Genomic DNA, 27,196 nt, shown 5'->3' with positions numbered 1-27,196 from the left:
TGACCAGTTCGATTCCCCGCTGGGGAACTGGTGTTGTACCCTTGGGCAAGGTACTTAAAACCCCCAACTGCCTCAGTAAGTATCCAGCTGTATAAATGGATAACATTGTAACTGATGTAAGTCACTCTGTGTAAGAGTGTCTGCTAAATGCCAATAATGTAATGTAATGTAATGTAATGGTCTTTGAAGAGGTTTTCTGCGGTGGAAGTGCAGGGCGTTAATGGGGGTTTCTATAGGAGCACAGCGCAGCTGTACTGGGCGAGATATAAGGGATGTGACTTGCGTGTGTGTTTGCGCAGGTTGCCAAAGATGTCTCCGTGCGCCTGCACAATGAGCTGGAGAGCGTGGAGGACAAGCGCACCCGGGCGGAGGACGAGAACGAGCTCCTGCGTCAGAAGATCATCGAGGTGGAGATCTCCAGGCAGGCACTGCACAACGAGATCGAGAGGCTGAAGGAGGTAAGACGCTTGGGTGGTGGTTTGCTGTTTCAGAAGAGGCAGTGGTTATTTCCAGCTGACTGTGTATTTGACTTGGTTGCTTGCTTTCACCTGGTCAGGGCTGCAGGTGCAATGGCAATTATACTGTCACCTGGCCAGATGGTGTCTGTCTGTTCTGTGATTTTATTTTTCCATTGGGGCCAGCACAGGCAGTGTAGGTTTGCCCTCTGAACAGACTTAGCTGGGTAGTCGCTTTTAGCATTTGTGGCATGCTGGCTGAGTGATGTCAGTATGTCATGCTTTGGATAAGACAATGAAGGGAAGCTGTCTGGGTTTATTGGGTTCACTTTAGGCCAACTGGAAAGGCCACCATAACAATTTAAAATCAATCTGGAAAGAGGAACTGTGCTCATATAAATAGTTGATTTTACAGATAATTAATGGAATTAAGATGGAGGTTTATAGACTCAGAAAAGGTCCTCCAGAACCTCTTTACCAGCTTTAAGCGCAAAGCTGCCATACAACCTTTTAACAGCTGAGTCTGAACATCTGGAATGTACATTTGTTCATAAAAGACACAAAGTTTGCATTTCTTGCTTGTGCTGGATGTCATTGCAAGAATGTAGTGTCCCACAGTTGGACCAACTTGCTGTTGCTGGGCAGCAGTCAGTAAGGTTTGTGGTGGGCATGGGGAATTTACATTGGGATACAAGTTGGCCCATGCAATAACCGTAATTTCCAACCAGTGGAACTATAGACTTTCATAACTCCGCTGTTTTCAGTGTTGAGTCTGGCAGGGACTTGTACCTGCACCGCTGTGCCAGAGCGGGGATGCTTATGCCAGCTTCTAGATGCCATTTCGCTATAAATACCACAGCCATTGTTTTGCACAGTGACGGTTTAATGACCCAACTAACATTCATATAAGATAAGTCTGGAAACAGACCATTGACCACCTCTGTGCTGACCTTTGCAAGTATTGACTGGGACTGAGAAGCTGCTGGAGTGTTGGTTGCAGGCTGTAGCGGAATTTGGCAGCAGCTGCCTTGGTGGGAAAGTTCAGTCTTCACCTTTGTTCTGAGGCTCAGAGTCTGCATGTTTGAGAAAAGAGGACATTGTGTTAGATATGTGTTGTTTTGCTTTTCCATTGATTTGTCTGAGGGAGAGGGTTTAGCTCATGATAAACTAATTTTCTAAACCATTATTAATAAGAATGAGAGTTCTGCAGATCTCTGGAGGTATGCCCTAGAAACGCGGTCCCTCTGCCTTCTTAACAGCGTCGTGTGATTTCTACGATTCCTCTACTCTTTCTGAAGAAGTAGGTGGAGGTTCTTTTTTTCTTTCAGTCGTTTCTAAATTTCACAATTGAGACATCACAAACGCAGAACACACTTGTACTGCACTCCAATTTTCTGGACAGTAATTCGCAGTGTCTTGGAACCAGTCACTCATAATTGGTTATTATTTTTGCATCCGGGATTTAATTAAGCTGTCGGGAGTTTCAGTTAAATTTCTAATTTGTGTATCTTGGGGAATAATGGGATAGCTCACTGCTCAGTAATGAAGAATTATGTATTATTTCAGGGACTGCTCGGATTACACTGCATCAATAAATGGTCAGGAATAGACCATAAGGTGCATAAAACATTTGTCATGGTGGCCTGTTGCCACTTCAGTCTTCACAGGGAAGACGTCCCTGAAAACTTCCAGTTTTCAAAAATGATGTGAAACCTGTCCAGTCAGGTGTGGTCATGCTTAAGCAGCGGGTGTAAGGCAAGTAAAACTACCCTGAAAGGGTTGTCTTGAGAGCCCTATGAATACTTTTGAGAGCTTGTGCATCTAGGTTGTTACGATAGACAGCCTTTTCTAGCTGTAAAATATTCATTCTTTGAAAGATCATGCATCTGAACTGCAAGAAGAAGAATGAATAATTAATAGTTGATTGAAATTGACTTTCCAGAGGGTCCCACACTTACTCAGCCCATCTGAGTGTCCTGGTCCTGGTAGAGGAGTTGGAGCCAGTCACACTGTCCCGGTCCCAGTAGAGGAGGTGGGGCCAGTGTCTCAGTGTTCTGGCCTGGTAGAGGACAGCGAGCCAGTCTTGGGGACTGTGGAGAGCAGCTGAAATAGTCCCAGTGTCCAGTACTTGCAGTGTAAGTGGACCCTGTAAAATCCCCAGTAGCATTTAGCCACCACAGGAGCCCTCTAGACTCAATCTGTTTCTGAATTGTCTCTCACACCTCTAGGCTTTACAAAGAGGAAAAGGGAAGAAAAAGGTGGGGGTTTATTCTCTGACTAATGTATGAAGAGGTGATAACAGCCTTTTTTAACACTGATGAAAGGTGTAAGTGACAAGTTTCCATTATGAATTCATGGCTGCAGCTGCAGGATTGTATTTCAGCATCTTCACATATGCAGCAGGCATAAACACGTAGAGAAGAATTGTAAATTTAGACATTAATTCCTGGCAAAACACAATTCATTTACATTTTTGTTCTAAATGACTTCCTTCAAGCATGGGCATGCAATTCTTCAGCAGGGTTTAAAATTGAATGTAGATACATTTGAGGGGATAATTAGATTAAAAGGAATTAAGATCTGCGATGTGATACAAATTGTGTCTAATGAAGTATTTGAATGCACATTATGTGACTGGGAGGATTTTGCTAAATGGCTTCTGGCATCAAGAACTCGTAATGATAAACAAATTCCTCTAAGCACAATGCAAGAGAAAAAAATTTTTTATGCATCTGTATTGTACAGTTAAGGTTCAGATGTAATTGGAGTGGTTATACAGAAACGTGTTATTGTTTCAGGTCAGATTCTAAAGCTTTCTTGTGTTAAAAGGAAATCCAAGATCATAGGTGCTTAACCTGAATTTTGTGCTTTGGATTTGGGAAGTTTGGAAAAGAAGTTGAATTACAGCACACTGAGGTCTAAGTGTAAGATCTGACAAACTGCTTTGATAAGTCGCCTTATTAGCAATATTTCACTGTTCCACTCAACAAATTCTCCTGCTGAACCTTTACTGTTGGTATTGGTAACTGCAGAAGTATTAAAACTATACAAAGTTTGATCTCTGAGGAATTTGATCTGTTAATGCACCATCTTATCAGTGGGTGAGGTCACTCACATCAGTGTTTTAAACTTGGGTGAAGAGCCCAAATATTGTCTTGTAGAGTTTGTATATGTTTTAATGGGCAGATTGCTCACTAGTTGTAGGGCTTTAATAATAAGTTTACAGGTATTAATCCTAGCTCAGTGTCTGCTGTTCCAGGTTTGCTGCTGGGCCTCAGAGAAAGTTTTGTTGTGTAGTTGCTCTAATTGAGAGAATGCAATATTCAAAGCTGCTAAAAGATATGGGTCATTAACTCTATCCCCTGGACGAGGGGCATCTGCTACACAAACAAATGATTATAGCAATGGAGAAGGGAGGTCCTTGCAGCATCTATGGCAAGAACAGCCATTGGCTTCTAGCTTCTCTCTCTCTCTCTCTCTCTCTCTCTCTCTCTCTCTCTCTCTCTGTGTGCGTGAGGGTTCTGAGAAGATGAAAGAATCCCATTGACCTAGTTTGCATCTCCTCCTCAACTCCGCCAGCAAAGTGGGGAGGGGGACGGCGGAGCACAGATGCGGCGGTACTGCACTGAGACGCACGGTCCGCTGAAAGAGCGGACATCTCTCCAGCTATGCGGGGGGAGTGGAGAGAGACCTACGGTCACGCGCTCAGAGCCAGCACGTCATCCGGAGCAATAAACACCTGCGCGGCAGAGCGGCAAGCACTCTTGACGCTGCTCCGGTGAGAGGGGCACGAGACGCGCCGTAAACGTTCAGTAATTAGAGACGCGCAGAGAACAGGGGGATGTGTGGCAAAGGTCAGTGCGTGGGAGCAGTTCCAGAGCCGGTGTGATACTTCTCATACGTGTGCAAATCTCGTCGCCCTTGCAGGTAGTTGCACTGGTGTATCATGTCCGTGCTTGTAGTTTTCCTCGATTCCCTAAACCCAAATAAAGACAAAATAATCCCAATGCTTTGCAGCAGCTGAAACAGTCCTGCCTGAATGGATTAGTGCTCTGAGAAGCTTAATCCGATCTAGAATAATTAAATAGCACAGTCCCTTTCCCTTGTAGGAATTACAACATGTTTAGATTTTTATAAGCAGTTTATTGTTAGAAAATCCTTTGTATGTGGTCTCTGTTGATTTGTCTCAAAGATTTGGATCATTACATGCGATCAGGTGTTTTATCAGTAATTATATTAAACAGTGTACAGTGTTACATTTTAATCAAATATAAACATTAAGCAGGATTTGCAAAGGATTCATTTTTGCATTAGCTTCCCTATGCACAATGTGTCTGTTTCAAACTGTGTCTCAGGTTGACTGCTAGTGGAGCAGATTTTAAGTGGCATTTTGCAGAGTAGAGTTGGAGCATGGGCAGCCTTCCGAGGCTCCACAGAGAGTTCATATGAGACGCAACAAAATTAGACGAAGCTGGGGAAAGAGGTCAAAGAGCCAACAGCGGGCTCTCAGATGCCCAAGCGCTTTCTGCATGGAGTCCCACCACATTTTGGAAGTGGGTCTAAGCGTATTAAATGCACACTAACAGCCACTTGGCCTCAGATGGCCCAGCCTGTGATTTTTTTTTTTTTCCCTCCCCACTCTAACCACTGCACAAGGGATACTCTGATGCTCATGAAGCAGAAGACTATTAAACACACAACACATGCATAAGGAAATGCAGCAGTGGCAGTAGGGTGGCGTAGCGGTAAAAGCCGGGTTTGTAGCCCAAAGGCTGGTGAATCTTTTCATGGGTGGGCCACTGCTAGTGGACCCTGGGGGGAAAAAACGTCTCCCAAATCACATCAGTAAGAATCCAGCCGTTTAGAATGGATGATAAGTAAGTGGCTTTCAGTAAGGGTTTCAGCTAAGCAAATAATGGAATTTAAAGGTTTTTGTGCCATCTGTATGGATGAATAGAGAAAAGTATTTACAGCTCCTATAATATTTGCTTTGGTGCATGGCGTGGTGATAATTGTTTTTTATTAAACCCAGGACTTCCTGAAAACCATCTTTATTTTTGTCTGACAGGATCATGGTGGTTTAAAAATAGCTAAATAGTGTAAAGCCTATAGAGTCGTAAACCTCTTCTGCTCTCTGCTTTTTTGACTTATAGGACTGTTATTCCTTTTTTAAAAAAATAGCAGTTTTTCAAGAATGTGTCCAAAATTATCATAAAACAATCAATATTTTTAAATATGTATCAACAGCTGGATACATTTCTAAGATTTGTATAGATGTTGTTCAAGACATTCGTCATCATTACTGTCTGTTTCTCTTGTGTGGTAAATGATCAGTTTAGTATATGCAGGTATACTATGCTAGTATTTTATGCTGGAGTAGCAAGTCGATTTACCTTTTGTGGCATATTAATATTGAGTCATTTTTGTTTCTCAATGACTTAAATGTGAAAAAGGAAGAACAGTACAGTAGTTTCAAGTTCACACATGGTTCTCAGGGGATGTAAGCTATGATACATTCATGACAAAATTATGACAGTGTGAACAACATTCTCATCATTGCTGAGATGTTTTTATGCTGAGAATAACGTTCTTTGCAGGCTATTGAGATTTCTTTGTAATAAATCTGCAAGAAAATATTTCCATTGTGGCAAATGGAATGATTTGTGTCAAGCCTGTGGTATTCAGGAACTGTTATGCAAAAACCTCTTGACAGTTCAAAAAGCCATGTATTTCATAGACAGTGTCCTGTGGAATTGAGCATGTTTTTAATTGAATGTGGAACCAGATGATGTATCCAACACATGCACTGTAATTCCTGCAACTAAAGTAGCCCTGACATCCATCTAACTCCCAGCTGCGGCTGTTCCACTGTGACCTCTGACGCAGCATAACGTTCGATTTGGAACCACCAGACCAGGTAAAAGGAGAGGTCTGAGAAATCTGGGCACATTTTGTGTCCTCGTGAGTGTCCGTATAAACACAAGCTGTGCAATTGTGAACATGTGAGCGGGTCACCATCTGGACACTTTCAAACAGGTTGAGATGCAGGGGGATGTTTGTCTTTGAACTGCTGTTACCTGAAGTTGAGTCTGTCTGTGATTGTGCAGTATAATTTAATGTGTGCTGAGCTAGCTACATAGGATACAACATCATTATCTACAGTAACTAGTGATGGGAGAATTAGTCTGTATCCCATTGTGGGAAGAACTGTCATATGCTGTATATCACTTAATTGTTTTAACCTATCAAAATGCTTTTTTCACCACAGTAAACCAGTATGACTGTTTCAGATCCATGACAGCTCCATGCACTTTGTGGTTCTCGAGGCATAGCTAGCATTACCCATAAACAGGAACCCATACAGTGCAATGCACAGTGTCGGCGTTAGACAAGTACATTAATCTTTTCATCAAGCTTATATGCCACTAGACGCAAAGAGAAGACCAGCTTTTTCTGGTGGTGGTGTGTGGGGGTGCTGTTGAAGGAATGGCCATGAAGGCTCCTGTAGGGCAGCAGTCAACACTTCTTTACAAAACCTTTTGCTGAAATGGCCTTCATGTATTTTAACATGTATAAAACTTTCAAACATGATTGTTCAGTGGAGTTATATACAAACAGAGATGGCTACCTACACAAGTGTATTAACTAGTGGTGGGAGACTGAGACTGAATCCCATCAACGGTGGAGATGTCATGCTGTCAGTCACTGACTTACTTGAATCTATCAACCGTTGCTCCTCACAGTAGTCCAGTAAGATCAGTTCAGCTCATTGATAACAAAATTATGTCCACACAATAATAGGGTTCATTACTTTCCCATCAGTAGTATTACCTCTGAAAGGAGGGCAGGCACCTACATAGTGCAATGTAGTGTTGGTGTTACACAACATACATCTTTTCATCATTTGAGATTAAACAAAGAGAGGGGGAATGGACTTGGGTGGGGGATAAATGCTGTTCCAGCAATGGAAATGCATGTTTCCTGTAGAACAATGATTGCCGCTTCTTAGCAAAACACACTGTTGAAAGGACGAGTCCATCTGTATACGCGCAAAACCTTCAACCCATATGGAAGATGGAATTTTCCAAAGCTTTCTCCTTTCAGTGTACACGCCGCAGGTCTGTTGAGGGCCGTTCCGGGCCCTTCCCCCTCATTAGAGGGGACAGACTGAAACCCACTGACCCATGGTGGGGCTCCACAATGGGGCACATCATTAACCAGCTGGGTGAACCGCTGCGAGGCTGAGCCGAGAGAGACGACGGCCCGCAGCTCTCTCGGGGGGGAGAGGGGGTGGGAGGTGACAGAAAGGCCCTTTGTCTTTCCATCGCCAGTTTGGGTGGTCAGCGAGAGTCCCCTGAGACAGGAGGGATGCTTCATATGCATGTACAGGGTTACCGGGGGCTGGGCGCTAATCCACTCTCAGAGTCTGTGGTGGAGATTAGCGCGGGAGTGGGGGGGCCAGGCTCAGTGCGCGAACGTGGAGGGAGATGTGACACACATGAAAATGAGGGTGAAGTGACTCTCCGGGTTTGAAGTGTGTTCCGCCCGGCAGCCCTGGAGGTGCTGGAGGGAGTCCAGCAGAATGGGAGGAGACAATTCATCCCCTCGTCACGTCTCCAAACACAGGGGCGGATCTGAGTCATAGCATCTTACTTCACAGTTTCCAGCCATTTGAATAAATGTCCTGTCGTTGAGCTAAAAGTCACTGATTTTTTTTGGTTGGTTTGTTTGTGTTTTTAGTTACTTGACAGTTTTTGTTTCAGGATTTAACTGGCACTTCTGCAAAGAAAGACAAGAAGCTGAATGTGACTGCACCAAAAAAAAAAACATTGTTAAACTCAAAATATGAGTTTGTGTTTTCTATTTCCTGTATTTTCATCGATTTAACATTCATAGATGAAACACGCAATGATGATAAATAGGAGAATAATGTTTGCCGAGTGATGTAGTATTCCTGCATTTGTCCACACAGATGAGTTTCCAAACGAGTAGACTGTGGATAATGAAACTGTATGAATTGTGGACTCCTCTGCCTTACTGCTTTAGCATGTCCAGCTCTGGCTCCACTTTGCCCCACTGTGACCGGGGAATACCAGATCCTCTACGAACATAATCTGAGGAGACTCTGCAAGGGTCTACCCCACGGGGGTCCTCGTAGGGGGGATGAAGTGCAGCTCGTCACGTCACGACAGACACCACAGGCTCCCGTCACACCAACCTGGGAGACGTGTGGGAGCACCACGGCCGAACGCACTGCAGCTTTTCGAATTTGTTCCGTGTGATTTATTTGTTGTGACGCAAGTGGGAGAACCAGCTCTAGCCCGCTGGTCCCACAGCAGTTTCTGGCCATCTGCAGAAGGCGTGGGATGAGAAGTGCCAGAGGCTACGCCCCTCTGTTTTCCACCTCATCAGCGGTGCTGGAATCCTACCAGACCGCCTTCCGCACACGCCCCAGGAAGGACGGGGAAGGGCTGTAGAGCCAGGCCCCGACTCCCCGTCCCTCAACGCGTTTCACATCTCATTCACAAAATGTTCCTTCAAGCCAGACTAAACGCCCTGTGGGCCATTACAGGGTCAAGGCCCTTTTTTCTGGTGTTTGGATACGCTGGATACATTTGTTTTGACAGAGATGCTTGTAAATTTTTTCGCCTATAGTGGCTGCCGTTACCACTTTCTGATCAAATGCATAGAGTCATTATTGCTGTTTTTCTGCAACCCATATGATGTAAGTGTTATTGAATGTATTCATTGCAGGGTGGAGGAGTGTTGCCTCTACTTCTCAGTGCTGATGTATTCACAACAGAACAGAGGTGTCTCCTGATACTTATTGATGTATTTGCCGCTCGGTGTGAAGGTCTTTTGAGGGTCCCATGGTAAATTATTGAGCTTGTGTATCACCAACCCAGGTCTCGGTTGTTGGTTGTGACATGACTGTACTGCAGTCAAGAGTTAGTCACCAGAAGCTGTGCATGGGTGATTCATTCTTCACGAGCTGACAGGTTCAATAGACTGGGCCAGATCTGCACAGTCTGAGGTATTAAAATAGAATATGCATGAAACAGAGCTTTGGGCACTGAGTGTATAGTACTCGAGATACCCACAACATCAGTGCCTCTCCGTATAAATCTCTTTGAAAATCCTCAAGCTCGTGTATACTCGAGCCAAGTCTCGGTTTGTTTGTTGTTGCATGGCTGTGTTGCTGTCGCAACTAAAATTGATTCCCTAAGCCTCCATCTCAGTGTCAGAGCAGGTCTTTCAGTCAGCAGCTCTCCCTGGTCGCTTGCGCTGTATGCCGCTGCTAAATTAGCACTGCACTTAGTCACCCGACATACCTTTTCAGGAAGCCAGAATCTAAGTGAGGGTTGGGTTCATGCCAGCATAACACTGGGTACATTCCAGGGTCGAGGGGCGTGCTATGTTCATTTATACCAGGGCACATAAGAAGCCTTCTCTTCATTTATTGATACAGGTGTTAGTGTTGGCTGATAATTCTCAACTTTGACAAAAACCACAGCACATTCAGCCACGCTCATCTACAGCTTGCACTTTTTAATGAAAATATGAGACATTGTCAAAGGAATGCGTGAAGTCATTTTCAACCTTTGCATTCGCTTGACGTCAGAGAAAACTTTGGTTTTTCTGTCAAGGGTCCTAGATTAAATCAAGACTTTTAACCAACAGCGAGCTGCTGAAGTCACCATTGGGCGCTGATGTAAAGGCCCCTGAGGTCTCTGAGAAGCCTGATCATAACATTACCATGTCACACCCTTTAAAATTTCCACAAGGCTTTTTTAAGTACTTTTTATATGTATTCCTCTGGGATTCATAGGACATCAACCAACACCCCTGGCATAAGGCAAACAGTAACATTGGTGGGAAAGAAGCTGGTGATACATTTGGCAATAGCAAAGAGCTGTGTATTTAAATCCATCAATCAGGTCTGGATTATATTATTGAATTTGTTTGTGCCCTCCCTTCGTTTGTTTTCTGCATCACTCCTGTGTCATTTCTGTCTGCTTGCCTCTAGCTTGCACTTTCATGCTAGGCGACGAGCCCTCCCTTCCTGAATAGAGTTCAGGCAGACTACTATAGGAGATCGTTACGTGCACTGTGTTTGGTAGGATGTGAGGTAAAAGTCTACGAATTGATTGACAGTATTATTCTATCAAGGTAATGATGCGTGGCCTAGCTTCGTTAAAAGCACAACGTCAAGGTCTTGCTCTCATTACAGACAATCTCTCTAGCTCTGTATGGCCTACTTACTGGGGGCAGTGATGTTTGGTTTGGTTCTGTTTCTCAGGGGCTGAAGATGCAACCTCTCTTTCACTGATCATGCCTGTGTTGATCGTAGGAGTCACTGAGTAGTCCTACCAGTTTTAATGCTTAACTAAGGGTAAGCAGTTTTCAAGCATTACCTTCAAAGAAGCCCTAATTAAAACACTCCCCCACACGCTGACCCACACAGATAAATACTGCACTTTCTTTGCTAATGAGCACCTGGAGATATTATCTGCTTGGATTCAACGTTATATTCGGCTGTGTGAAAAAATCCGACCCTTGGATATGTGGCATTTGTTCTGAGATATTAATGTCAATGCAAAATGTCTTTCTTTGCAGATATCGTTGTGAACCATTCTGTAAGTGTGATAGTTTGTGATAACACCTTCTGAAATTTGGATCAGGAAGTGGTTGAAGTTGTGTTCTTTTGTGTTGTAAATGAAGTGTGATAAAATATTGTTATTGCATGGTCATTTTACACAGAGCTATGGATCGCATGTAAAATGCATTCAAAATCTCATGTACCTCAGCTATGTTCCTCTGCACAAAAGACAGAATACTATTGTAACGGAATAATAAATATGGTTCATTATTACGCAAGGGGAAAGAAACTTGTTTTTGAAGTGCCTTTAAAAGTTTATCACTCAGACACAGCTAGCATCTCTGACAGGAGGAGTCTAGACCGTGCCGTAGGATTACGCAGCGAGAACGGCCCAAAGGAAAGATAAGCCCTCAGTTTGAAATGTACACATGAATATTGATGCCTGGAGAGAAGGCTGTGAAAAGTGCAGACAGTACCCTAAGCCCAGGGGACACAGGCACTCCCTCCTGCTTGGTGAACAGAGAGGCACTGACCTCTGAACAGAAGCCTGAAAAGATTGTTCTAATCTGCTGTTGTCAAGGAAGAACCAGAATTTCCTAATGCATTCTGGTTATTTTGCTGAGTAAGGGCTATCGACCATTCCAGCGGCAAAACATGCTTGCCGTATTGTGTTCATCGTCTTAAGCTTAGCTACCCTTGTGCCTGGAGCTGTTGTTTCCTTCTGTTGAATCCTCGCCACCTGCTATCTCACCTTCTGTTTCCTTAAATTGGATACAGAATGAACTTTGTCCCGATCAGGGCAGTTAGTGACAATGCACCCAGACTGCTGCCACAGGCTGCAGTACAGTGCTGATCTGATGGTATTGAAAAGGACGTGTTAGCTCAGTTCCTCCCCCAAAGGAACCCACGGTCAGAGCTGAGCTTGTCATCAAGAATTAGTCACCAGATGCTGTGTATGAGTGATTCCCTCTTGTTGAGCAGGTTCCACAGACTGGACCGGATCTCCAAAGTCTGTACGGTTAACGTGCAGGATGTAGCAAGCAGAGCTTCAGGCATCAAGTTTAGCGTGCTACAGATGTGCACGTATTCGTTGCCCCTCATTGCCTAGCTCTCTGATTCAGAATGAAGATGGACGAATAGGTGGTGAACACTTTGTCTGTCCTCATGTTTAGTTCACCACATGCCAAACGATTCCCTCTCTTTGTCTTAAATGCATACTGCTCCGTTTTTCAGATCTCGTGTTATTCTTTATGCAATTTGATGCCTTGTTAACTGTGAGCGCGCCAAGGAGCAATGCATGTGTAGTATTCCTGCCTAAGGGTAAACGTTTCCCACCTGGGATAGCCCTTCACGCTGTGATATATAGTCCAGTGCCAGGCTGTTGCTCTGTGCTGCTTAGTACTTTGAAAGCCTCCTAAATGCACCCTGTGTCAGTCTGGGTTTTGCACCCAATTGGACTCTGCCATGGCCAGTCACATGGAAATAAGCACTGCCCCAGAGAGAGAGAGAGAGAGAGAGAGAGAGAGAGAGCAGGTGGCAGCTGATCCAGGCTGAGCCGACCTATCAGGGGAGGGGTATTCTCCAGAGGCGTAGTGTCTGGAGAGTGTGTTTATCTTCCTTATGTTAGGAAAGAGGGAGCCCCTGATGTGCAGTTGTGGTTTAGTGTGCACTCATATCAATCATCTGGACGGGGGCGGGTAGAGATATAGGGATGAGGGTGACCTTCAGAGGCTCAGGAATAGATGGCCGTGGCTCGGGCGCTTTTATTGGTGAGTGCTGAGACAGGAGTTTAAAAATACATTGGATGTGTGACACTGATGTGCCGCACTGCACAAAGGCGTCCATTAGAAACCTCAGGGGCACGCGGCCCATGTCCCTCCCCTCTTCGCCCAGGGACTTACAACAGTTAAACAGATGAACCTGCACTGTACATTATGACTGGGCTGGGTTTATGGCCTGTGTGTAATTCAGAAGGGGATTGCTTGTGTCCGTCATCCAAGAGGTTCATCCTCAAAGGAAAAAAAAAAAACACAGCTAGGGTCTGAATGTATGTTGTGGTAAAGTAAGTTTTCAGGTCCATGTGTTTAGAAAACCACACGTTTATGTTATTCTGCATATGGAGGGCTCTTTTTTAGTCCTCACCTTACAGCATGAACTGGAGCCGGGACTGCTTTTTTTATCCAGCTATGGCAGTTTGACCTTCTTGATGAATCTCAGCCAAGTCTCCAACAGTTTACCCTCCTCTGTAACCATAACAACACAAACGGCCACTTCAGCGTCATACACAAATGGGATTAAATGGGCTGCCTGGGAAGAATGACTAATGTGTCTCGCTTTGGGCTCCCTTTCTAAAGACACAAGCCCACTGCAACACATCTTCATTATAGTATGTGTCTGAGTGTGAGTGGTACTTAAAAGACTGTGAGAAAAGTCTCTGTATTTATCAACAAATTCCAGTGCTACATGTATGCTAATCACCATCTTTACTGACAATATGTTGTGTGTTGCAACACACTAAGCAAGGAAACAACAGCTATTACAAGAAGTAATCTGTGGGAAAATGGAGCTATGCTGTTAAGGAATGCTGCTTGGAAGGTTTTGAAAGCAAGCGAATCAGTCAGGGGGAACAGGTTAGCTTTTAGTATGAGGGCGGACCAAAGGTGTTTATGGGAAATTTGGTTTACTGAGATATTTTTGCTAGCCCACTTCTACTTTTCTGCTCTCTACTAGTATGCAGCAGGCCTACATTGTATTTAGCCAAGCATTTCTGTCTTCACTCTGTAATTGCACAGGAGACAGTTTCACCTGCATGACTTGAATTTCTTGGTCATATGACAACGTTAGCAGGTACTCCTGTAATGTAATGAATGCATGCCTAGGAGATGGAATTTGGCTGTTCCAGGATCAGTATGTAACAAAACCTGTTCTTTTTGTGCTGATGCAACTTAGCTCAGACAAAACCTGTAGAAAGTGGCTCATTAACCACTGGCCTCTGACATCTGAGCACAGTGTGACTGTAATGCATGTGACGGTTTGGGTAGATTCAACAACATACTGGCAGCTGAAAGTCTGCCCCCTAGAGGAGGAGAAAAAGGCTGCATTCGACTGTAGATGCCGGGGAAGAAAGACGCTTATCTCATTGTGATTGCTCCATTTCTTGCTTGTCTACCCGAGCACTTAGTGTGACCACATCATAAATCATGTGTCTCATTCTTTCCTCACCTTCTCCTGTTAGACATTTTAAAGCAAATTAACTTCCTTGCCATCAAAGCGAAAGTCAGTTCATGCACAAGATTGATGTGATTTATTTTGTACTTTGCAGTGTACTACAGACTTGTATCCCTTAATGGTCTGCTCCATTTCTGGGTATTACAAGTGGTAGATAACTTATTTTCAAATCTACAGATTGATTTTCCTGTCAGTGTGGAACACTCCTAGTTCACAGTAGCCACTGGAAGACATAATTTATGTTTAAATTATTGTTTCTCCTCTGCACTGTACACCAGACATGTATCTATTAATGCTCTGTATCACTCTACGGTGTTACAGGGGGTAGATCACTTTGTAAATTAGAATTGTAATTTGACTTTGAATTGTATTTCACACTTCCAGCCATGCTCTGCACTCACTAAAGCTGTGTAACCCACCCAGGATAAGGCCGTCTGCCAAGTAAACAAATCTCTGTAATAAGTATTTATAGCACAGAGCTCTTCAGGAGAGCGGGATGGTCCATTGTGTTCCTGTTGATGCTTTTTTTTCCTGAACATCCTAGTGCAGTGTGTTATATACTGTACATGCTTGATCCAACCTGGCAAAGCTCTTTGACAGAAGGGAAGAACCTATGCCCAGCAGGAGCCTGTCTCAGCTGGGACACTGTGTCTCACCGATCAACACTGCGCTTATCTGGGAGCAGCTAGATCAATCCTGCAAAGCCGCGGATCACCGCAGATCAGCCCTGTTGTGTCATGAGCGATCACTACAGATGTGGTATCATACATCATGCCGGATTTGTACTGGACTGATTACCACAGCTGTTGCGTGGGGGACAGCCGCCGATCAACCCAGTTGTGTCAGGAGTGGTCACAGTAGTGGATATTGCAGATCATGCCAGTTTTTGTCATGGTTGATTTGTCACGTGACAGGGGACATAAGGTTGAATCATGACAAGCAGAGATGCACTTGTCTCTAGATGTACCTATAAGACAGGTAGTCAGCGTGTTGGTAAATAAGAAGGCTTTCCTTTCTGGATTGCGGATTGCCCTGAGGTAATCCTGGAGTCTCAAAACAGATACTCTCTTGGCAGGACAGACACTGCTCTGACCTCAGAGAACACCACCAGAGAACAAAGCAGTCTCGCTGCTTTACTCACTGAACACATGTCTGCAGGATTAGTCATGGCACTCACGTTTCTGTATCTCTTAATTCTGTGGACAACAGAATATTACACGTTCTGTTGGTGTTTTGCCTTCATTGTACAGGCTTTTGGCTGTCCACTATGTAGTCAATACACTGAAGTAGAACATAGAGTTCAGCAAAATGTTATTTAAATGATAATTTGTACAAAATGTGTCAGGAGGCTGTAACTGTTTTTGTTCAGCCCCAGGAAAGTCACTGTTATTGGCAGCCTCTATTGTTTTGCGTTTAAAATATCCTGCCGTGCTTTGATTGATGCATCACAGCGGCCCGCTGAACAAGTGTACTTCATTCATAAAGGTGCAATTATGATGAACTTGAACAAAAGGTCATTCATGCACCAGCAGATAAGATGCGGTTGAAAACCACAAGAATGGTGCTCAGTGATTATGTTGCCTGTTTTGTAAGAGTCTCATGACTGCATGATTTATTTATGCGCCAAGCCCTCAGAAATGAATAACCTATATTTCCTGTTCGTGATGTCGTCACCCTAGATTTCTACAGAATACATAAAGCTTTCCATCGGACAACATGCTTATGGCTTTATCCCATTTTCTGTTCCATTTCAAACAAAATGAGAAATTGGTCAAGCTAGTACATGCACTCCTGTTCATGAGGAAAGTGCAGGCTGGTTGTTGTATTGGTCATTATTTTAACGTCACTACTTTGCCCACTGCAGCTCTGTATTTGTGAATGAAGTTAAAGGCTGGTTGCACTGGTCCTCAGCAGCTGTAGGCAGTTCTGTTGTTCATTGTAACTAAACCCTTCGTGTCTTATTTAGGATCAAAAATTAAGCTCATTAGACATCTCTGGAGCACAGGTTAGAGGGTTCAGCCATTGACCATTTATGTAGAGCTTAAAAAAACCACAGGACTGTTCTTCCCTTGGCCTCAGCAATCCGCAGATGGTCAAACACAGCCTGCCAAACAGAAGTTCTGTTAGGACAATGCGAAGGCGCAACAGGCTTCTCAGGATGGCAGGGGAGTTCTCTGATGTGAACTGTCAACAAATGCCTCCTGGGCTGAGCTGGTGCAAGCTGCCTAGCGATGAGCAGCCCGTGGGCATGCCCCAGTTTTTCGGGGATTAACTGGCCACAGTGACACTCTTATTGCTTTGGACTGAGCTCACAGGTGCTGTCAGCGAGTCCCATCTGTGTGTTGTGCAGTCGTGTGCATTGGTCAGCTGGGCTGGAAGACTGAATCACCGCATAGCCCAAGTAGCACAGAGCACTGCTGGTCACCCGCATAATTACATGCACACAGCACATCCACTTTCCCATCCACAAAAATGAATGTGCGGTTTTTTTCCACATACAGTTTGTTCTGTGATTGTGGGGTTCACGTTTCTTTTCTTTTGGTCCCGAATGTAGTTTTGTGGACTAATACATGTATATTGGACACTAATGCTGTGATTTTTTTAACATCAAGAAGCAACTTTTTTGTTGGAGTCTGAATATAATCCTTTCTAATCATCTCTCCATCCTGAACTATGATATACTGTAATATATGGCAGTTTTGAGATTTGAATATGACGAAATGATGTGGTGCCATGGGGTCCCTGAAGACTGAAGAGTGACATCACAGGAAAACAAGCAAGTTCTCACTGTCTTAGAAAGTGACTGGAATCCTCTTTCACACTGCATTAGAGTCTGTCATAGTCTGTCATTAGAGTCTGTTAGAGTCAGTCATAGCTCACGTCTTTCCAATTCATTTTTGTTGTATTTGCATTTGTAAAAGACTTCCACCTATTCAAAGCACAATAAGTCCTGTTGTTACCCCATTGGTTACAGGGTCATTCTGTCTGTTTGCTGTGCAGGGAGACTTTGACAGGAGTCTTCCTCTGAGCTTTGCATAGAATCCTTAATCCTGTCTCTTTATCAAGAGCTTACTCCTGTCACTGGAGGAAGAATTAGAAGTATTTGTCAGGGATCACAGAATTGATGCCAGCTGTCTGGAAGGGCCAAGCGAAGCCCAGGGCTGAGGAGGCAGTGCTGACCCTCACTGTCTTACAGCAGAAACTCTCTTACAGGCCTACAGATGAACCACAGATGCACAGTTTTCACACCCTCACACACCTTCCTGCAGCTCTGGTCCTCACGCATATATCTACCTTGAACACCTCACACGCTTCCTTGTACAGAACGCTTCTCCTCTTTCCCTACACAAATCCCAACCCAAAACCCTCAAACACACATTCTTCACAAACACCGTCTTGCTCCCTTGCATAGTTATGCTCCTCATGCATATACCTATCTTTGCACCTTTCACGCAGCTGTACCCCTGGTCCCTTACACACATACAGAACCTACCATAAGACCACTCACACAGTGTTCACGAACAACCTTGTACTCTCAACCATTGGAGTGCAGGGAACAATGAACGGCCTTTAGTATCTGACATTACTATTACATCACAATACCGTTGGAATAGATTCTGAAATCAGTCTGGAATTACAGCTTTGCATTGAACCAGACATGACAAGCTGCTTGTCATTTTTTTAGTTTTAGTTCCCCATGCCCACTATAAAGGCATCTCCTTACTGTGACACTGTTATTAATTCCCACCGAAACAGTTTTGTCACCAAGATTAAATGCTTCTGACAGTCCGCATGCATTAAGGAAAAACTGAAGAAATATGTTATAAGCCTTTATGCATGGTTTAGCACAAGTTTGTCTCAATGTGAATAAATAGATGCCCTCGGCGTAAACCTTTTTTTTTTTGAACATCAAAGACGAAGCATGTCACGGTAGCTCTCGGAACACCTCTCAGGGAGGTAGACTCCCCAGTGAGATGCTCAGACGTTCAGAGGGAGAATCGCAGAAAGGAGTGAGGCAGTGGAGGGTTGTATTCAGGTCACAGAGAGAAAGAGAGGCTGGAGGATGACGGGATGCGCTGCTCAGGTACGCCCGGGCCTTTAGCAGACTCATTTGCTACAGTCCGGAGTCGTTTGATGCGATGGGAAAAGAGCGTCCGCGGATCGCTGTAGTTTTCTCTGTCGCTCCGACGCTGCGATTTTAATGACAGCTGTTTGTGTTCGGCATTCTCCCTCGTGGTTTTCCCTCCTGCCGCTGTGATCTAGTCTGTGTGCCTGGATCTGCACAGCAGTGTGTGTCAGTGTTTTTTTTTTTAAAGCTTTTTGAGCGCACGTTTAATTGTACCCTTTCCCTCCACTGCTCTATCACGCAGTTGTCACATGTCAGTGGGGGAGCCGTGTGGAGTTGTGCTAATGGGATAGATCCTGTGATCTCTGCAAATTAAAGAGGGTCCAGCCTTATTATAAATTAGCGGGAGTGCTGGGCTTGAAGAGGATGCTGTTGGCCGCTAAGCAAGGGAAAACCTCATTATTTCAGGTATCTGCAACTGAAGGATATGTAATCATAGAAGTGACATCATTATAACTCGATATTAGATGAAGTGCTAGTCACGTTCATCACACGCTCATGGTCGTGATCTGGAAGCAAAGTTTACGTTATAGTTAGGTTGTACACCTGGGGATGCCGTCTTTATGAGTCCATTTTGTGGTCTGCCCTGAGCAGCATTTGCTTGGTGTTTTCGGTGTCTGTGCGGCGTGGCCTTTGCGCCAGCCTGGAAATATGTTAATGTTCTTTCTCATAATGAGGTCACTCTCACACTTTCCATCTGCCTCGCCATAAATGATTCAAACGTGCCTCCAGGCTGAGGTAAACTTGACATAACTTTACTGTTTTGCATGGCAGGCTTTCATTCACTCTGCTAAGGGGTAATTGTTGATGCTTGTTGAGAGCCTTCATCTCCTCCAGCGTTTTTCACATCAAAACTCTTCAAGAAATTAGAATTCCGTACTCGGAAAGGTCGAAGAAGCCAGGCCGTGTTATTTTAACTTGATGGCTCCCACACTGTGGGTCAGGACCCGGTGGTGGGTTGTGACTGCCGATGAGGCTGGTTCTGTGGTGTATGTGAAACCCATACTGTACTGTACATATTTCCCAAGCATTGACCATGTCTAACACCACTGTGGCTAGTGTAATTGTCTGTATGTACGAGCCAACCTAAATATTTTTAAGACATGCCATATTTAAATTGTAATTATAATATTTAAATGATATATTCTTGCAGTGGTATTGGTGATTTGCATAGAGAATACCAACTGTCTATGCTCTTATTCCATAGTTGAGTATTAGGCTATTTTATCCAAAGGGCCATAAAAAATCCATGTACTAATTAGGGGGTTTGAGGGCCTGGAGCATTTTTAAAGTCCTGATTTAAATAAGAGACATAAGATTTTAGAACAGTACTTGCACTGTCCCTGTTTCAGAAGACCTGTGGGCACAGGAACACAAAGGTGCTGTTGTCTTGCTGTTGTCTCTGTCTTATGTGAACTTCCACCTGGGAGGATTTCTTGGCTGCATCCAGCGGATGTGAACGGAAAGTTCGGTTTTCCGATCCAAGTGATTCGACTTGACAGATGCACCTCAGAGCGTGTGAAATTTTGAAATCTTTTTTTTTTTTTTTTTTTTTGGGTGGGGCCGATCTTAAACTCTGATGTCCTATCAACAGGCTTATGCGCACTGTCATCCATGACAGAAAGGGCACCTTGGGGCTTTTGAGTAGGCCTTTCACACTGCAGTCAAATGTTGCATCCTATCTGCTGTAATTATGAAAACTGCAGACATTTCTGTTGTTCATGTTTTTCCATAACCTGGTGTTGACTGCAATTCTATCCAGTCTTTACTGGCATAATCAGAATCAGAATCAGAATAGACTTTATTGTCATTGCATTGTATCAGAACAGTTTCATTTCAGTGGAACATAACCTTAATGCATCTCTGCCACTTTGGGAGTTTTTGTTACAAAATTCAAGGTACTGAGAAATTACCGTGTAGTTGTAGAAAAAGGTAGGTATTTTATACAACAATATTACATTTACATTTACATTTATTCATTTAGCAGACGCTTTTATCCAAAGCGACGTACATAGGTTACAGTTCTTTACAATGGTATCCATTTATACAGCTGGATATTTACTGAGGCAATTGTGGGTTAAGTACCTTGCCCAAGGGTACAGCAGCAGTATCCAAGCGGGGATCGAACCGGCAACCTTTCGGTTACGAGTCCTGCTCCTTAACCACTATGCTACACTGCCGCCCATTCTTTTAATACAGCAGGTGAATTACCAGATATAATTACCACTTGGGGAGAATTTCAAAAGTAGTGACTCACCGACTGCATGTTTTGAGCTTTGCAATAAATATTTTCATATTTATATAATTTTAATCCGACAGATTGAATTATGTAAAGCCCGCTCAAAGATTAATTTCCCTGTGCCCAGTCTCCCCACAGAACATGCTGAAGTGTTTATAGAGAAATCCCTCCTCTTTAGAGCAGCCTTCTCCAGCATCACATGGATTCCATATGGAAAAATACATATTTCTGATTTATATTACAATTTATTTATGAATACCTGTACTAAAATACAGCACCAGATCATGAAAGTGAAAGAGAGTGCAAATCTTATTAAGTTGTGTGAATGATATCAAATGTGTTTTTACTCATTTCCACTAGAAATACTAAAATGCTGTATTTGCTGAAACGTAACATTAATACCTTGAATACATTTCCTGTCTGTGTGGTTTGTAGCACATATTGTCACTGATTGGCTGATTGACATTGTCTCTATTTGCTTTTTTTTTCATCACAGAGCTCCACAAAGAGAAGGGTAGGCAGAGAAATACACAAAGAAAAGAAGTCCACTACCCAGGTTGGTGTTTTATTTCTCATTTTAACCTGTGCATTTGTCCCAGTGCTCAGCCTTGTCATTCTGTTGAACTCTGTGGAATGCCATAGACCTGCTGGTTCCACAGAGCACTGATACCACTGATGCAATGTTTGCACCAGATAATATTGCAGCAGATATCAGTGGTATTCGCTCAGTCAGCAGGCAGCAGAGGTGTGCTTGGGGTCCGGGCTCAGACACTGGATGTCTCTTGCAGGAGGACAGCGCGGACCTCAGGTGCCAGCTCCAGTTTGCCAAAGAGGAGTCAGCCCTCATGCGCAAGAAGATGGCCAAGCTGGGCCGGGAGAAGGACGAGCTGGAGCAGGAGCTGCAAAAGTACAAGTGCATGTACGGCGACGTGGACAGCGCCGTGCCGACCGGCGAGTGCGGGGGCCCGCCGAGCACGCGGGAGGCGGAGCTGAAGCTGCGGCTCAAACTGGTGGAGGAGGAGGCCAACATCCTGGGCAGGAAGATCGTGGAGCTGGAGGTGGAGAACCGCGGGCTGAGGGCGGAGAACGAGGACATCCGCTGCCAGTACGAGAAGGACTGCCTGGGGAGGGAGCCCCTCTCCAGCGTCCCCACCTCCCCGTACGGCGACGGCCTGGAGTCGGCGGCCGAGCTGCGGCGCCACCTACAGTTCGTGGAGGAGGAAGCGGAGCTCCTGCGGCGCTCCATATCGGAGATCGAGGACCACAACAAGCAGCTGACCACCGAGCTCAACCGCTTTAAGTTTGGGCCGGGCCAGGAGACGGGGTGGGCGCAGGAGGATGGGTCAGCCAGGCCTGGGGGCGGGAATGGGAACAGCAACGGTGGCGGGTGTTGCCTGAGCCCGGGGGCGGGGCCGCTGCAGGAGGAGCTGAAGGCCGCCCGCCAGCAGATCAACGAGCTGAGCGGGAAGGTGCTGAAGCTCCAGTATGAGAACCGCGTCCTCCTCTCCAATGTGCAGCGCTACGACCTGGCGTCCCACCTGGGCCTGCAAGCAGCGGGCTTCAGGGAGGGCGACGCAGAGAGCGACGGGGGGAAGAAGGAGGGCGAGGGCGAAGAGGCGGGGTGCCCGCCGCCCCCGCAGCCCAGGAGGGAGGGGCCGGTGGGCGGGGAGAGCGACTCCGAGGACCACTTCGAGAGGACTTCGGGGCTCGGCAGCAGGAGGCCGTCCGAGGTCAGCGGGTTCTACTCGGCCGAGCTCGCCTGGCCGAAGAAAGAGGACGCGGAGACCTTCGTCAACGTGAAGCGCGAGGCGGAGCGCCTGGGCAAGACCGTGGACCGCCTCATCACAGACACCGACAGCCTGATCTACGACGGCAAGCTGCTGGTGACGGGCGGCGAGCCCCTGACAGAGGAGGTGAGGGGGAGCGGGGACGCATGCGAGGGCAAGGCCGAATCCCAGGTGCTGGATGCCATCAACACCCGCATGAAGGCCTTCAGGACAGAGCTGCGCGTCTTCATGGAGAAGGTGGACCACCTCGGGGAGGGCCTCGGGGAGCACGTGGAGGACCTCTCGCCCATGCCCAACCTGACCGAGTCCACCAGCTTCCTGTCCGGGGTCACCTCCATGTCGCACGACTCACCTGTCACACCCCTGAGAAGGGACCTCATGACTGACTTCCAGGTATGTGTGCAAATTTTTACCTTTTATGCTCTCATGAACACAGGCCTCATATGCTATCACCTGCAACATTTAGTCATAAGTATGTGCTGCTTCTTTTGTTGTTATATAGCAAGTAAGACTACCTGCAAATGGCGATCACCCATCAATTAAAGAGATGACTCATGTGGCCCAGTAGTTAGCTCATCTGGCATGACTTTGTATTGGAAAGGATCAGCTGCCATGGCAATTTACCGGCCCCTGTTGAATGCCACTTAAGAGCAGTACGAGCCAAACAATGTCAGTGGATTTAGCAAGCGAGGCACTGATGTGCAGGGAAAAACGACAGTAGACAGGCTGCAGGTTTTAGAAGGCTCTCTGTTGTCTGCTTCTTGGATTTTAATGCTTCTTGGAAATTAAATTCATTCCTCTCTGTTGCTTCTATTCTACTTTGTGGCATAATGCAAATGTCATTCTTACTTTGGCCTGTGGCCTAGTGAAGTCTTCTTCACAGGATTATTGTCCGAAATACAGCTGAATACTGTGAATAGCTTTCTGACATTATAGCGTGAATGGCTTTCTGCCATTCCACTTTTTTAAAAACAGTGCTGTGGTAAGGTGCTTGCATTTATCTTGAAGATGGTGATGATATGCCCAACAGTTCCAATATGGTCATATCAAATCACCAAGCTAATAGAATGTCAATTTTATACATTGTACAATGTAAATTGTACATTGAGCTGGATAGTTTGTCTCCAGAAAGAGATTACAATGTAAATTGTACATTGTGCTGGATAGTTTGTCTCCAGAAAGAGATTGTGTAGTTATTCATACAGTTATCTGTACTCAACTGTTTGCCAGCTCAGAACAAAGATACAGTTCAGATTTTCAACATTTGTACAGTTTTCGGAATATCAGATTATTCAGTGTTTTACTTTGGTATCTTGCCTTGTGTTTGTTAGTTTGTTTCATGCAGGTGTTACTGGCCAATTTAGACATATATGTGGACACATTGCTATTTATCTTTTGATAGCTTAGTAAGAGTATTTCATGAGCTATCTTTAAATAATTCAATCAGAATTCAGATCTCATTCAGATCACAATTGTCACATTCATATAGAAAATTCATCAAGTCCTTGACTGTCCTGTCAGTTACAAATTACAAACCCAGTTGTAATTGTGACTTATTTTTGGAAAACAAGAGTGATTCCATTGGGAAACAGGGTTACCACAAAGGTATAAGCTGCTGTTAGTGTCTGGTGTGTAATTCATGACTTGCAAAGTCAACCATCCCTCAAATATCTGTTTTGCAGAACATGTCTCTTCCTGTCTTCCTGTCTTCATCTAAATGTGTTTCATAAAGTTAAATTTTTCCATTGAAAAGTCTAGTAGATTAATCTTCAATGTAATTTATTTATTTTAATAATTACAGAGAAAGAAAAGTACATAAATAGCTTCTGACTTATGCTATCCATATATTATGCTAATAAATCAGGCCTAATTATATGTGTTCTAAATCAGTTAGAAGAGGCCTGGTCGAGTCATCACAAATGGACACGGTGCAAACTTCCACTCCACCTGGCCCATCCCCTTCAGCTTGACCTTTGACCTTCTGCTGCTGCTCCTGTCTTTGCTGCTGTTGCCCTTAGCTGGCCTTGCGCTCACATACAACTGCTTTGCTCCAGGGTGATTTGCACTACATGACTTCCAAAGCTCTTTGGCTCTCCAGCGCAGTGCTTGGCTGCTTGCTAGCAGGAGGCTTTTTTAAATGCAGGGTGATCAGCAGACAACCACCAGGTCTCAAGCAGGGGAGCCTGTCAGGATGAACCCTAGAAAGCTGGGATGGGGGGTGGGAATTGCCAAAACCAGTTTGAAGTAAATTAACACATGGATGCTCTCCAAAGAAGGGTTCTGAAGGTTATCTTAATTTCTGATCAGAATGCATGTGAATGCATCAGAAATTAAGATAAGAATGCATCATTGGTGTTTAATATGAGTTTATCTGAATCCCTTGTAAATGTGTCCGATTAAGATAGTCCGGTCTGACCTCACAAACAAAGACCTCATAATTCAGCTTGCCATTATTCTGGAGTAATGTTTGTTGTAGCCTTAAAGCTACAAAGCCTATATAGAAATATAGTGTCCTCACCGAATGGGTATTTATCTTAAATTAGCACACGTTCAATACGTCCTGATTAACTGAATGAGAATCTGACTTTAAACAGTTCCTGTTGGTCAGCAAATTGATTACAGTACCTTCTGTAAAAGTACAAAGACAAGGAAAAACTACTTTTTATGGAATGAAGCATACGTGCGACAGCAGACCTGAGCCATAATTGTGAAGGTGTGAGCAGCAATGTGCTAAACGCCAATGGAAGTACAGTTAGGGAAATTCAATATTCATAGATGGATCCAGATCTTTTTAAGTCAAATAATCATCAACAAATCTGGCCTCTGTTTTCTGCTCGAATCCACATGGTGTAAGAAGTGGGGAAGTGGGGTGGTGTTTGGGGGTATTACTAACAACTTGACTATGATTCTACATTGAAGCGAGCAGGGAAACTGTTGTTCACCCATATTGCATTGTTAACATTAAAGTGGTTACTGCTACTTATTGACTGTGTTGCATGCTCACTTAATGATGGCAAGGTTATAAGTTAAGCTTCACTTGGGCACCGCTTCACTGCATGGCACGACGCACTGACATGCGTTTAGTGTCCTCTAACTTTATCATGCTTGTTATACCAGCTGTTGGTTTTGACTCATGTATCCTTCATTGCATGCGCCTCATAACCAGTGTTTTGCATTCTTTTCTCCTCTCTTTTTCTCTTTGTTTTCCCCTCCAGATGTTTCAGCCCATGATTTTGCTCATCCTCGTTTTAGTTCTCTTCTCGTCTCTCTCTTACGCCACCGTCTTTAAGTTAGTCTTTCTCTTCACGCTTTTCTTTGTCTTGTAGATTTTTCCCCCCGTCCATTCGTTTCTTTTCGTTTTTATTTTCTCTCCCCCCGTTCTCTACCCGTTTTTTGGTTCTCTGTGTTCCCTTCTGCCCCGTCCTTCCTTTTCGTTAACGGATCCGCCCATGCACCTCCCCGCTCCCCCAACCCCGCCCCTTTATCCCCTCCACACCCCCGAATCCCCTCCTCCCAACCCCACCCCCACCTCCCACAGTCCGGTCTGAGGGATGAACCGGAGTGGCGTCTAGGACAGGATCATGCCGTGGAGCCCGAGACCCAGCGAGGTCACCAGGGCACTGACCAGGGCAGGGGAGCCGATGGACACAGTAAATACAGCAGGCCAGAGGGTTTAAGTGTGGAGGTCAGTGCCTGATCCATTTTCCTCAACACCTTCAGTTTTACACCTTCCGACATTACTGTGGGTCCCTAAGAACAGGCAATACTAGGGATGGAGAGGTGGTAGTAAAAAAAAAAAAAAGAAGGACTGAAGGCCATGGGAGATTGGAGCTCTCGTTTTGTGCTGGTTGGTAGTAAGCTGTATGCTGAATGGAGTCAGGCTGTGCTTTTTAATTGGTCCATTAGTCAAAAGAACAGAATAGGTACAGAGTGGAACAGAATGTACTGCAAGATTAGTTCTTCACATACCTTCTGTGCTCCAGTGTTCTGGATTTTGATAGAGCTGTTTGCAGTGCTTTTACTGACTCCAGGCACATCAGGTGAATCAGAGATTAGAAATGGAACACCCTATAGATCCAGCAAGTGCAACTCTATCGATTGGCAGCCACCTGCATGGGCGAAATAAGATCTCCTCTTCATTCCTCCTCTATTTTTCTTTCGGTTTTTACCCCTCACAAACCCCCTGCTCTTTCAGCCACTGCTTAGTTATTGCAAATTTTATTATTTTAAAATCTTTCAATTCCTTTCATTTGCTGCCAGACTTTCTCTGGTCTTGCTGTAAAATGAGAAGTTGTCTGTATATTGGTGTTTTCAGGAGTGGGTCTGGAGGATTCTTTGCATGCCTGGCTATCTCTCAGAATGGAAGTTATTGTGTTACATTTGTCTTCAGATGACCTGTCACTGACAGATGCCTGTCGTCGGTAATGTTTTGTGGAATGTACAATGAAGTAGTTTTACGGCATGTGACATCTGGATAGCTAACAAATATTTTACATATATGAGAAATACAATACAATCTCAGTTTCATCTCTGTTGTTGTGACACATTGATGAGCTATACCACACACACCCAATAGGCCTAATTATTTATACGTGACAGCATTTTCCCAGAACTGTCAACACACCGACTACTACACCAGTGTTCTTAGGGAAGAAAGTGACATAGTGGAAGTGTTTATCTCTTTTAACTTATGCGTAACTAGGGAAAACATGATCACAGAGCCATTGTCTAAGAAAGGTACTGCCAGAGTGAAATCAGCTG

General features: G+C 44.6%; 1 protein-coding gene across 2 annotated transcripts in view; it reads left to right on the top strand.

Moving 5' to 3' along the window:
- Positions 1-27,196, top strand: part of LOC118795733 (microtubule cross-linking factor 1-like) — a 48,317-nt gene that overhangs the window by 5,173 nt on the left and 15,948 nt on the right. For both annotated transcript variants that reach the window (XM_036554436.1, XM_036554446.1), the window contains exons 3-6: positions 300-458; positions 21,145-21,204; positions 21,437-22,828; positions 25,974-26,120. In XM_036554436.1, the coding sequence (XP_036410329.1) occupies positions 300-458; positions 21,145-21,204; positions 21,437-22,828; positions 25,974-26,120 (1,758 nt within the window). The remainder of the gene's footprint in view (positions 1-299; positions 459-21,144; positions 21,205-21,436; positions 22,829-25,973; positions 26,121-27,196) is intronic.

Source organism: Megalops cyprinoides, chromosome 2, assembly GCF_013368585.1.
Source record: "Megalops cyprinoides isolate fMegCyp1 chromosome 2, fMegCyp1.pri, whole genome shotgun sequence".
Taxonomy (NCBI): Eukaryota; Metazoa; Chordata; class Actinopteri; order Elopiformes; family Megalopidae; genus Megalops; species Megalops cyprinoides.
This window is presented reverse-complemented; position numbering and strand designations above follow the sequence as displayed.